This window comes from Heterodontus francisci, chromosome 22 (assembly GCF_036365525.1).
Source record: "Heterodontus francisci isolate sHetFra1 chromosome 22, sHetFra1.hap1, whole genome shotgun sequence".
Taxonomy (NCBI): domain Eukaryota; kingdom Metazoa; phylum Chordata; class Chondrichthyes; order Heterodontiformes; family Heterodontidae; genus Heterodontus; species Heterodontus francisci.
Window position 1 is genome coordinate 57,225,002 of NC_090392.1, and position 14,028 is coordinate 57,239,029.

General features: G+C 40.1%; 1 protein-coding gene across 7 annotated transcripts in view; it reads left to right on the forward strand.

Annotated features, from left to right (window-relative positions):
* Positions 1-14,028, forward strand: part of opcml (opioid binding protein/cell adhesion molecule-like) — a 1,070,268-nt gene that overhangs the window by 673,682 nt on the left and 382,558 nt on the right. For all 7 annotated transcript variants that reach the window (XM_068053861.1, XM_068053862.1, XM_068053863.1 and 4 more), the window contains one exon: positions 11,562-11,687. In XM_068053861.1, coding sequence (XP_067909962.1) covers positions 11,562-11,687 — 126 coding nt within the window. The remainder of the gene's footprint in view (positions 1-11,561; positions 11,688-14,028) is intronic.

The following is a 14,028-nucleotide window of genomic DNA, read 5'->3' on the forward strand; positions in this document are numbered from 1 at the left end:
GGTCACAGGCTTCCGCTCGTAAAAACAACCCTCGACCATTACCCTTTGCCTCCTGCCACTAAGCCAATTTTGGATCCCATGGGCTCTTAACTTCTTAACCAATCTCCCATGCGGGCCCTTAGAAGATGCGATGCGAGGAAGATGTTGACTATGAACTAGGATCGACTGATCAATGTTGTAATAGTGCCTGAAGGAACAGAGTGCAATGGGAGGAAGATTGAAGTGTGTCTGGTATGTCCACCATCTGGCTGAAGATAATGGAATTGGTTTTAGCTGGAAAAAAACTAAAATGAAAGGGTAAATCTAAGATGATAATATGTATGGAAAGGCCTGAATACAAGTGTGTCAATGGACAATCAGCTGTGGGAGCTGGTAGAAGAGAGAAACACGAGGAAAGATGTTTTACATCCACAACCAGTCTGCTAAGGATGATTGACTCAAGAAAAAAATCACACATGCACACGTCATCAGTGACAAACCATTAAATTTGGAACATATTCCATACATGAAGGAGACTAAATCAATTCCATTCGGGGGAGATAGCAGGTCAACCAAATTTGTTCTGTGAGATTGTGATCTGTTGGATTTCTACCCTCAGATTGTAATCTTATGTATATTAATTTTATCCTTATTGTATTTGACGTGCTGGAGGGAGAGAAAATACGAAACGCAGTGGAGTTGAGACTTGTCCCAAAGTTCACAATGTCATTCAAAAAAAATTGATTAAAGCAATGGCAGCACAGCTTTAATGAAAGAATTTCACTATCACTCATGGCCTATGGTGTTCTTGTACACATGAATGATAGAACGCAAGAGGAAGCATTCAAAAATCCAGCAGGTCTGCATGAGAAGAAATAATAAGTTTGTGGGTAAGATAGACAACAATATTACATCAGTGTTACTTGCCAGCCTTTGTGACAGTTGGAGCTTGCCGGTTTTGCCCTCTTCCATGTTTTGGTGTGATTTGATCCATCAGGTATTTGACTTGGAACTCGAAATGTGACACTTAGGATTTGTGCAATGCTGTCAGTTCTGTTGAACGTCATTTAGTGGTAATGGATTCACTTCCTTGTGGCAATGAAAGTAGCATCAAATTGTGCAGGGATGAAGATACAACTCGGGGCAGTCTGAAGCTGTGCTTCAAAATACTCAGCAATCTCTGATTTAGTCATAGGGAGGACAATATGTATGTTAAAGTACATACATACATACGAACATACAAATTAGGAGCAGGAGTAGACCATTCAGCCCTTCGACCCTACTCAGCCATTTGATAAGATCATGGTTGATCTGATTGTGTCCTCAACTCTACTTTCCTATCTACTTATTATAATCTTTGACTCCCTTGTCAATCAAGAATCTGTCTAACTCAGCCTTAAAAATATTCAAGAACCCTGCCTCCACTGCTTTCTGGGGAAGAAAATTCCACAGACTAATAACCCTCTCAGAGAAAAGATTTCTCCTCATCTCCGTCTTAAATGGGAGACCCTTTATTTTTAAACTGTGTTTCGTAGGTCTAGTCTCTCCCATTAGGGGAATCATCCACCCTGTCAAGTCTCCTCAGGATCTTGTAAGTTTCAATAGATCACATTCTTCTGAACTTCAGTGGATATAGGCCCAACCTGTCCAATCATTCCTCATAAGATAAACCCTTCATCCCAAGTATCAGTCAAGTGAACTATCTCTGAACTGCTTCTAATGAAATTAAATCCTTTCTGAAGTAATGATACCAAAACTGTGTGCAGCACACCAGATGTGGTCTCACCAATGCCCTGTACAACTGTAGCAAAACTTCCTTATATTTGTACTTCATTCCCTTTGCAATAAGCACAGTATTCCATTTGTCTTCTTAACCACTTGCTGTACCTGCATACTAACTTTTTGTGAATCAGATCCATCTATGCTGCAGAGTTCTGCAATCTCTCTCTATTTAAATATACTATTTTTCTGTTCTTCCTGCCAAAGTGGACAGTTCACATTTTCCCACATTATACTCTCATCTGCCAAATTTTTGCCCACTCACTTAACCTATCTGTATCCTTTTGCAGACTCTTTATGTTGTCTTCACAACTTATTCTCCTACCTATCTTTGTGTCATTAGCAAATTTAGCAACCATACATTTGGTCCCTTCATCCAAGTCATTGATATAGATTATAAATAGTCGTGGCCCCAGCACTGATCCCTGTGACACTCCACTAGTTCCAGGCTTGCCAACCCAAAAATGCCCCATTTATCCCTACTCTTTGCTTCCTGCTAGCTAACCAATCCTCTATCCATGCTAATATGTTATCCCTTATACCATGAGCTCTTATTTTGTGTAGTAACTTTTGATGTGGCACCTTATCAAATGCCTTTTGGAAATCCAAGTACACCACATCTACAGGTTCTCCTTTATCCAGATCACTCGTTACTTCCTCAAAGAACGCTAATAAATTAGTCAAACGTGATTTCCTTTTCACAAAACCATATTGATTCTACCTGATCACATTAAGAGTTTCCAAATGCCTTGCTTAATAATAGATTCTAGAATTTTCCCTACGACAGATATTGGGCTAACTGGCCTGCAGTTTCCTGCTGTTGTCTCCCTCCTTTCTTGGATAGAGGAGTTACATTTGCTATTTGCCAATCTGATGGGACCTTTCCAGAATCTAGGGAATTTTTGAAAATTACAATCAATGTATCCACTATCTTAGCAGCCAATTCCTATAAGACCCTTGGATGCAGACCATCAGGTCCTGGGGACTTGTCAGCCTCTAGTTCTAACAGTTTTCTCAGTACGCTTTCCCTGATAATTGTTTTAAGTTCCTCCCTCCCTTTCACCTCTTGATTTACAAGCATTTCTAGGATGTTATTTGTGTCTTCAACAGTGAAGACAAACACACAATATCTGTTCAATACTTCTGCCATTTCCTTATTTCCCATTATTAATTCCCCAGACTCACTCTCTATAGGACCAATGCTCACTTTTGTTATGCATTTCTTTTTTAAATACTTGTAGAAGTTCTTATTATCAATTTTTATGTTTATAGATAGCTTTCTCTCATACTTTGATTTCTCCCTCATTATTTTTCATCATTCTTCGCTGGTTTTCTGGTGAATCTTCTGACCTACCACTAATCTTCAGAGAATTTTACGCTTTTTCTTTCAGTTTGATACTATTCTTAACTTCCTTAGTTAACCACGGATGGTGCGTCCTTCTTAGAGTCTTTCTTTCTCACTGGGCTGTAGCTTTGCTGAGTATTATGAAATATCACCTTAAATGTCTGCCACTGCATCTCTGTTGTCCTACCCTTCAATCAAATTTCCCAGTTCACTTTAGCCAGCTCTGCCTTCATACCCTTGTAATTGTCTTTATTTAAGTTGAAAACACTAGTCATTGACCCGCACTTTTCACCCTCAAACTGAATACGAAGTTCAATTATGTTATGATCACTGCTACCTAGAGGGTCCTTCACTATGAGGTCATTAATTAATACTGTCTCATTGCACATCACCAGATCTAGAATAGCCTGCTCTCTGGTTGGTTCTCGAACGTGCTGCTCTGAGAAATTGTTCTGAATACACACTATGAGCTCATCTTCCTGGCTACTTTTGCCAATCTGATTCACCCAATCTATATGTAGATTAAAATCACCCATAATTATTGCTGTACTTTTCTTAGAAGTGCTGTAGAAGGAACCTTGGTGAGTTGCTGCAGATGGTACTCATCTATCCCATTTAGCTTGGTGGTAATGCCACACTTTTTTTATTCGTTTGTGGGATGTGGATGTTGCTGGCTATGCCAGAATTTATTTCCCTTGAATTGGCTAAGCCATTTCAGAGGGCATTTTAAGAGTCAGCCACATTGCTGTGGGTCTGGAGTCACATATAGGCCAGACCAGGTTAGGATGGCAGATTCCCTAAAGGACATTCATGAACCAGATGGGTTTTTACAACAATCAACAATGGTTTCATGGTCACCATTAGACTAGCTTTTTAATTCACAGATTAATTGAATTCAAATTTCACCATTTGCCTGGGTCTCTGGATTACTAGTCTAGTGACATTACCACTACCTCCTGCCTCCCCTGATGGAGGGTATCCTCAATGTGAAAATGGGACTTCGTCTCCACAAGGTCTATGCAGTGGTCACTCCTACTAATACTGTCATGGACAGATGCATCTGCGACAGGTAGATTAGTGAGAACAAAGCCAAATAGGTTTTTCCCTCTTGTTGGCTCCCTCACCGCCTCCCGCAGACCCAGTCTGGCAGCTATGTCCTTTAGGACTCCGCCAGCTTGGTCAGTAGTGGTGCTACCGAGCCACTCCTGGTGATGGACGTTGAAGTCCCCCATCGAGTGTGGTGCATTCTGTGCCCTTGCCACCCTCAGTGCTTCTTCCAAGTGGTGTTGAACATGGACGAGCATTGATTCGTCAGCTGAGGGGTGGGGGGGTGGGGTGGTAGATGATAATCAGCAGGAGGTTTCTGTTAATTTTCAGTCTGCGATATTAGGAGACTAGTGGGAGCCTTATACAAAGTATATGTGTTTGTTGTATGCATTCAAGAAACTACGATCCAGGAAGTAAATGGTATGGTTATAACCTGACTAATGTCACAAGGTTACAAGGCGTTCAGTCTCGCTTTGGCCTTGACTTTGAGGGTGTTTAATTCCACTCCAAGTGTACTCTAACATACTGTATTTTACATCTGCCTTATATACTTTAAATATAATATTTAAGTTCAAATTCAATAAACTTTAGCTATTTCCCCATGCCAAGCAACTCCTAACCTCTGTCATGCATTTAAAAATAGGCAGGCAGTCAAACAATGGTTCCCATGTCATGATCTATAACCACAGTAGACAAAATCTCTCCTGACATAGTTGTACAAGGACAGTTAAACAAACTGCTGACAATAATAACTTTAAATCTAAAAGGCCTATTCTTCTGAAAATCCTGCAAGATGCAGTTTTTTCCACAGGCTTTCAGCCTATTGGAAGAAGAGGACCTCCTTACTCCTGCCCACTACCTCCACCAGGTCGTCAAGGCAGGATCAGAGGACCTTGGTTCCCTCTCAATGCTCTGTGCAACCGAACTCTATTCAAAAGTACATCCTTCCTTCCGATGCCAGAGTGCACCTCCCCTTTAAATGGCGCTAGCTGCCTTTAAATTATGTCATAGACATCTGATATCCATCTCCCATCAAATAGATGTGCAGCTAATGCAACCCTGAGTCATGAGTCAAATATTACATGCTGCCTGATAAGTTTTCAGGCACAATCAAATTTCTAAGCCCTTGCGTTTAACTGGTTTCCTACCTTTCTCACCTGTGTTGCTCAGAAATTTCTCAAAGCAGTTGCTAATGTTGAAAGCTCTGCCAACTGTGGCAGATGGGCTTGAGAAAATGAGTACTTTAGAATAATGATTGTCTTCATTGATGAGAGCCCTACTTAACATTGCTACATTATTTTAAATGCATATTTCTTTTTAATTTAAAAATGTTCAGTTTTGACAAAAGTAATAGTTTCAGAAAGCATCTGAAGTTGTATTAGAAGAGAATGCTACTGGAGGAGCAGGATCACTGCACCTTTAAATGTTAGGTTTATTTTGTCCTGTATTAGTCTGAGCTAAATAAAACATTTTCTTTGGTAGTATGATTGATATCACTTGAGTTATTAATAACCTATTTGTATTTCTTTCTTGAGATTTCTCTTTGTTACGTTGATTGGATGATTATCTTATAATTCATTTTGGGTACTTGTATGTTTTCATATTCTTTGATTTAACTTTTTACTCTGAGAGGACCTCACTCCTGTAAATCAATCTTTGGGTAAATTGGATTTCCCCAGTTGAGGTCCAACAGACTGTGTCATTATTTCGCTTGTGTGGATATGTGTGCTACATAAACAAGACATCTATTTGATATGCAAACAAAACAGTGTTGGAGCACCAGCCTGCTGTGCAATAGATTGATAAGATGCAGGTTCATCACGTAGTGACAAGTGTCACTGAGGATGTATACTTCTCTATAAGGAGGGAGGAAAACAGTTGAATGAATCAATGCAGGTCATCTTTTAGTGGCTGGTAGTATTGTGAGAACGTCATTCTTCTTGCTCTTCATGTGAGGAACTCTGCATTGTCTTAGAAGATAGGAATGTTCAGCCCAAAGAAAATCTGTGTAAAAAGCCTTGCTTCTTTAGATTATGTCCTGTCCTTTTAAGGCTCCTGGATAATTGTCTGTAGAGTGCTCCAGACACAGATCTTCCTGTAACAATCAATAAACCCAAAGACAGATTGGTGATTCCCCTTAATTCATCATTATCTCCTATATTTTACAACTCACAACTGGCTTGGATCTATTTTTGTGTTACACGGAGGCTTTTATAATTTAGATGTTGAAAAAAATGTGTATATAAACCTATTTTGCCTAACATATTTCAATTTATTTGTCAGAAACAGGAGAAGAGGATTGATGAGGGCAGAGCAGTTGGTGTTATGTAGATAGACTTTCAAAAAACATGTAGCAAAATAACAAAAATTAGGTTTGCCTGCAAAATTTAAATCCCTGGGATAAAAGTGGCAGGAGCAGCATGAATACAAAATTGGCGAAGGGATAGAAAACTAGAAGTGTAAGGGATGGAGTTATTGTGAATGTCTGTTTTTTAGGGTTGGATGGCATTTTGCTTTGTTACCCAAGGTTCAGTCCTGGGACCACTGTTGTTTTAGATATACATTTGTGAATTGGGGGTAAAGGGTTCAATTTTGAAATTTGCAATGACAAAAAACTTGCACGTATAGTATACAGTGAGGTCGATAGTAATGGACTTCAAGAGGACAGGCTAGTGGAATGGGCAGGCACATGGTAGATGAAATTCAACATAGAAAAATGTGATGTGATGCATTTTGGTAGGAAGAATGAAGAATACAAGATAAATGGTACAATTTTAAAGGCGACGCAAGAAGACGGAAACTTGAGGGTCCTTATGTACGAATCTTTGAAGGATATGTGAACAAAGCAGTTCAAAATCAGATGAGATCCTGGGCTTTATCAATCGAGGCATAGAGTACAAAAGCCTGGATATTATGCTAAACCTATGTAAAACATGAGTTCAACCCCAGCTAGAGTATTGTGTACAGTTTGGGGCTCCCCGCTTTAGGAAAGGCCGTGAAGACTTTGGAAGGGTACAGAATAGGTTTGCGAGAATGGTACCGTGGATGATGGATCAGAGTTATGTGGATAGACAGAAGAAGCTGGAGTTGTTGTTCTTCGAACAGGGAAGGGATTGGATAGAGTAAGTAAAGAAAAACTGTGTCAAATGGCTGAAGAGTCAATAACGTGAGGGCACAGATTGAAGGTGATTGGCAACAGAAGAGGCAGCATGAGGAAAAACTGAAGTAATTGGATTTGAGGATGTGGGTTAGGGTAAATGGCTGAAAATCTCCTGAATAAGGTGGAGTATGGTTATTGAGGGATTTGAAAATAGAAATGAGCATCTTGAACTCAACTCACTGGGGCACAGGGAGCCAGTGGAACTGGACCGATGTCAGGATAATTGTTGTCCAGTATTTGATGTGGGGAGGACATGGGCTGTAAAATATTATAATAACTGAACTATATGAAGGATGAAGGCAGGAAAACTGATGAGAAGAGCTTTGGAGAAATTGATCTTGGGGTTGTTATGCCAATGTGTTTTGTTGAATGATAATTTTCTTTGGTCCACTGGCTGGAGAACTGAATTTGTATTTTATTTTAAAAGACATTTTTAAAAGACAAGCTGCCAGCAAAGTCATCCTGGCAGCTTAAGATAATCACCCAGTTTGCAACACTGTATCGTCCATTGCAAAGGACTGTGAGAAGTGAAATTGTTTGGGAGAGAAGTGCAATACTGTACCAATGTACCTCCTGGATTGCTGTAGTCATGTGACCTCTACCATGAGGCACTCTGACTGCAGGCAGCCATTACAGTCAGTTTCATTAAAGACAGAGTACACACCAGACTGGTGTCCTGTGAGAAATTAAGTGTCTCCTGATATCCCAGCAAGGGCGGCACAGTGGCGCAGTGGTTAGCACTGCAGCCTCACAGCTCCAGCGACCCGGGTTCAATTCTGGGTACTGCCTGTGTGGAGTTTGCAAGTTCTCCCTGTGTCTGCGTGGGTTTTCTCTGGGTGCTCCGGTTTCCTCCCACAAGCCAAAAGACTTGCAGGTTGGTAGGTAAATTGGCCATTATAAATTGCCCCTAGTATAGGTAGGTGGTAGGGAAATATAGGGACGGGTGGGGATGTGGTAGGAATATGGGATTAGTGTAGGATTAGTATAAATGGGTGGTTGATGGTCGGCACAGACTCAGTGGGCTGAAGGGCCTGTTTCAGTGCTGTATCTCTAAACTAAACCAAGACCCAGGAAGTTTAAAGGAACAACCTATTCTCTCAGTGAGCAGAGAAATACTGCTATGTTTGAATGACTGAGTGACTGTCATGTGATAAGTCCCTCCCCATCTGTGGTTTTAAGCTGGTGTTTTTCTCTGCAGCAAAGGAGAAGCTTTTGGACTTTGGCATGAGCACACCCTGAGTTGGGTCTCTCTCTCCATTCTAGCTTGAAAGCTTTCAAATCTTGCTTGTTGACTGATCACCTTTGCATACTCTGGCTACAATCAGAAATCCCGTTGGAGGCTAACATCCACATCACTATCTCTAAGAGTCTCACCGAACCAGTCATCTACCTCTTCAAACTAAAAGCCTCAGGACCACTGAATTCAGCTAGAAGCCAGCCGAATCACCAAATGCCACTGACTGTATACCTTTTATGGACTCCAACTCAACATTTCCCCATTCTAATCTATTTGTGTGTGCGTAAACCTGTAGTGTGTATGTGAGAGTGAAAGTCGGTGCGTTGTTTATCATTTTATTAGTTCGGTTTAGATACAATAAATTTAACCTTGTTCTTTGTTAACTCCATAAAATGTGTCCGATTGGTTCTTGTTATAATCATAGTAAGTAAGTAATCAAACACCTACTGAATTGATCAGTACATCCACTTTAAGAAAGAATTAAACCTGTTGTGGTCAAACAAAGAGAGGGAAAAGAAGGAAGCCCTTCGCCCCCTCCTCACTTGAGCGTAACAGGATATTCAAGGCTAGAGGAGAGTTTTCATAGCAGGGAAAAAAGTAGGGTAGAGAGAGCAGTGTTCCAGAGGTTTGAAACCAGAAGTTCAACCTGAAGGAGATCGATGATTGAACGGTTCAAAATAAGTTTGTCTGCCAGAGATTATATGCCATCTTTTGCTTTGCAGTGAATTACTTGACAGCATGACTAAAGATGGTGTGTGAATGTGTCTTGCATACTTGTCTGCAGTTCCACCCTCATGTGTAACTGGTTTGTTTAAGTAATCAGGCTGCTCACAACCTGAGAACATTATTCAGCCCCGAGTTGAGTTTTTGATCCCATACCATCTCCATCACCTACCTCCCTAACATCACCTACCTCGGCCTATCTGCTGCTAAAATCTTTTTTTTTTTCCTTCTCTTGATTATCTTCAAACTCAGGAGGCCTGATTTGAACCTGTCTGCCCAGTGGGAATGATGCAGGCAGAGGGTTAAGATCACAGTGGAGGATAATACCTCATTTCAATATGTTCCTGACCCTCCCATTGTAACATGCCTGGATTCAGGTGCAGGAAGGCCACCTACACTAGAGGAATGGTGGACCTACTTTAAAAAGTGAAGTCACATCCTGATGATGGCATCAGGATACAGACTGCTTTTTAACTGCAGACACAACTGAGAGCTGCACAGTCGCGAAGAACCTGCCTGAAAAACCTGGCAGCAGGTAGGATCCAGCAATGCTGTTTATTTTTTTACTTTTTAAAAAATTCTTGTGGCCAGGAGCAATGATCTCTGTAAATTTTTTTCATTGTGCATGGGCTGTTCATTTGAATGCACAGTTTTTTCTTTTGTGCAGGCATGCATGTGCTGTATCTTAAATGAGACAAGTCGTGAGCAGCTTGCGTGGCACCTTTCAGGATGCTGCACAGCCGCACCTGCAGCTTACAGGAAACAATGGCCAGGAGGAGCAGGAGCACCCCTGATTTGCACTCCAATTTAAAATTGAAGCTAATTAGTCCTATGCACTCCAGGCTCTCCTCCTATTCTTCACCCTTTGTACATTTTTTTTTATCCGATCCCGCATCTTATCTCACTGGCCAGTCACCCCTGTTCTTATCGACCAGCATTGGCTGCTTCTTCCCAAACATCACAAATCGAAATTCTCATCATTGTATTTAAATCATGTCATGGCACCAGCCCTCATTATCTCTGTTTCCTCTTCCAGGTCTACACTCACCCCCACCACCCCTGCAAAAAACGCTCTCCATTCATTCAACTGTAACTCCTTCCTCTCACCCTACCATTGGCATCAATACCCTGAGTTACCTATGTCCCATGCTCGAGCATTCCTACTCTAAAGTTTAAATCCCTCTCCTCCAGAAATAGCTGTACCTTCATCTTGTGTAAAACTCACTGTAGTGATCCAGCTTGGAATTCCCAAACTGCGCCACAACCCCAACAGTCTTTTTCCATTGCCTCCCTGTGAAGCATCTTAGAATGTTTTTCTATTTACAAACTGCAATATAAATGGAAGTCGTTGTTGCTGGCAAGTTGATATATTTCATGTCTATTTGAATATGTCGCAATATTTTGCAAGAATGGCATTGCTGTAATATTGAACTTTGCTATGCACGGTGCAGCGACATTCAGCAAGTGTCGCTTGCAAAGATTTTGATCAAATGTTTGTGGCAAAAGCTTGTGGTTTAGAGCTTTTATTTCTCATGGCATAATCATGTTTCATTATTGACAGTCAGGAAATGAGAAAGATTGTCCGAAATGAAATGATCCAATGATACCTTTGAATGCAAATTTCAAGATTGAGTTGGTATTTTGAGCACAACCAACCTAACATATCAGCACAGGATATAATAGGTGCTATTACTTGGTACAGCTAATGTAAATCGCCTGTAAAGCCTTTCTGTTTCTGCATCATTCACACAATAACAAAAAAACTTCAGTTGCAGAAATGTATTGACAGCCCTTGCAGTTGTATGTTGAACACAGCAACTAATTGCTTCTTATTTGGTATTCATTTCATTTATGTGTCACTGATGTGTCTGTATCAGAGCTTGGTGGGAGTAGCTATATGAAACCAAGTGTCACTTTCTTATTGTAGAGCCAGGTTCTTAAATCCTTTGGATTCGCATTCCCTTGGACACTGGAAAATAACTATTATTTTGAAACGCTGGTGTTTCTTAATAATTAAATATTGAACCAAGACTAAGGAAGTCGAACAAATTCTAAAAATTGTGTATTATTTTGTAAAGTCAGGTATTATGTATTGATTAAGTCCTTTTTCTGAAACTTGCGTTGAGATGAAGCTGGCTTTGAAATACATTTATTGATGCATTCTTACAGTGAGGAATGTTCTGTGAGGCATTAATTTCTTTTAAGCATACCAACAAAAGTAATTGCAAAGAAATCAATGAATTTTCACATCATAGTATTAAAACCAATCCTACTGTGTTTGCCTCCCTCAGTTCCACCAAAAATTGTCAACATCTCCAGCAGTGTCTCTGTGAACGAGGGCAGCAATGTGACTCTCATGTGCCTCGCTATTGGAAGGCCAGAACCCACCGTGACATGGCGCCACCTTACTCCACGAGGTAAGGGGTCTTTCCTTGCGTAATCATAGTTGACAAAAAACTGCAGCAACAGAACAATATGAGCTGTGAATGGGAAAATTGTGACTTAACAAAAGATGATTAATCCAATCAATGCAGATGTCATTTATTACTGATGGGTGAAATGAATGTAACCATCATGTTAATATAATTTAAGAGGAATTTGCAGTTCTTAGACTTATGGAATAAACCAATTTAACATTGAAAAAGGCACCAGAAATCTTCAAAGGGCCTAACTTTAACTGTGTAAGAGAATGGGTTTTGAATGAGTTTAAATCAGGCCTTTTAAAATCCCAGAATAAAGACTGCAAGAACATTGCAAAAGCATTTAACTTATTGTTTTACTTTATGAATTTATTGTTCTTTTGTTGATGTAATTAGCTGGTGCTAGTTTGTTGATGAGAAGTAGAAAGGACTCAGTTGCTGTCGTTGTTTGAAAGGAATCTGATTGGCGTTTAGGCTTCAGCAAACAGAGCATGTGGTATCAGAGAGTCGTTGCTGTGTCTGCCTATTTCAAGCGGTGTTGAAAGTTGAGACATGTTAATACACTCTGCATTTATAAACTATTGGCGTGTTATATATAACAACAGTCCAAATTAAGCCAAGTAAAAAATGTTTTGCAATGGCATAATGTATTGCTTGTCTAATATGGTGTGACATAAATTGATATGGTATAGGTCTGTCCTGCAGTTTGTCTCATTGTGTGCTTCTAGCTGTGATTGTGCAGCTGATTATTACATGGATCAAGAACTCAGCATTGCTCATAGGGAGAGAAAATCAGCAAGTGCTCCATGCCAGAATGTGCTTGCATATTTCAAAATAGTTCAAGAATGGCATTAGCAGATCCTAATGTTGGTCACCTGTCAGTTGTCTAATGGTCTAAGCTGAGTGTGCGGACAGCTCTGACTCAACAATAATTCTGCCACTTTCCTTGATTCCATATTTCTCAATTCCCTGAGGGAATCACTTCCATTATCCTCTGGTTTTAAAATCTCTCTTCTCTAAGGATCTAATCTCTACTCTGTGTCTTATATTGATTCAGGTAAACTATGTAGGAACAGGTAGTGCAAATCTGCAACTTACTGGGGTACTAATAGCAGCAGCATTGTGTAGCACTGTTTTGCCTGTCAGTTGTAAAGCAAAAAAAGTAGTTTGTGTTGTCATCGACCTGTCCAATGTTTGTTGCTGTCTGTGTGTGCTCGTCAGTCACAATGTTTTAGTGTGGCAGAGGCGAATGGCAGGAAGGATTATTTTATGGTTTGTTTATTGAGAACTATAATTCATGATTACACAACATTCATTTTGTTTCTGCCATGGATGTACTTGGGAAGTGTGTGTCCATTTTTTAAATAACAGTTTTCTGTCAGTTCTGACTTCATGCAAAAGCAGCATGGCACCTGACAGTGCCCTGCCCATAGGTCAAATGCATGTTTTTGCTGTGGTCCATCACTTTGTCACAGGTAATCCGGAGAGACGTGTCATAACACAAAAATAAATGACCAAAAATAGAAGTTTTGATGGAGCTACTTCACATTGAACATTAAGAAGTCAGCAATACATTGAAGTTGTGAAAAATCCAATATTCAGATATATTTGAGCACTTGGCCAATAAATTAAAAATTAAAGAGGGCAATTAATTCATCTGAGGTCGTACATCAATATTTTATTTTACTTGGTCGAAATTGGAGGAAGACAGTGGTGCAGGTGCCTACCCTCCTGTGGATACTTCAGTGGTCCCCGCGGCCACAACCTAAATGTGAGGTTATTTATAATTTTATAAAAATCTTTCTTTGGAGCCCAGAAGAGCAGGATTGACACTGTAGGGATTGAAAACACCCACCCAAACATATAGTTTGTTTTGACCCATGAATTGCAAGAGAACAAATTGATGACTCACTCAAAAAGTTGTTATGCTTACTGGAGTTATGGTTTATATATAAGGATTGCAGAAAATAGTTACAGATTTAAAAGGTTGAGGAAAGTAAAGAAAGTAATTTAAAAAAAATCTGCTTTGTTACTTTACTCACAGCAAGTTAATGCTTCACCAATATCTAACTCAAATATGTTTTTAACTTTTAGTCATGCAATCACCTGAAGTGGCCAGCTCCTGTTTGTAGATTTTCTTTCCATTGATCATCCGGGTTCCCTCTCAATGAGATCTCAATCACCCGAAGTGGTGAGCTCCTGTTGATTGCAGGTTCTCTTCCTGATGATAAGCTGGGCTCCCTCTTCATGAGATCTCCTTCCAACAATTTGCCAGGGTCTCCTTCCCTCGACTGCAGTGCTGCTCTGTTGCAACTACAGCCATGATCTCCAAAGTGTT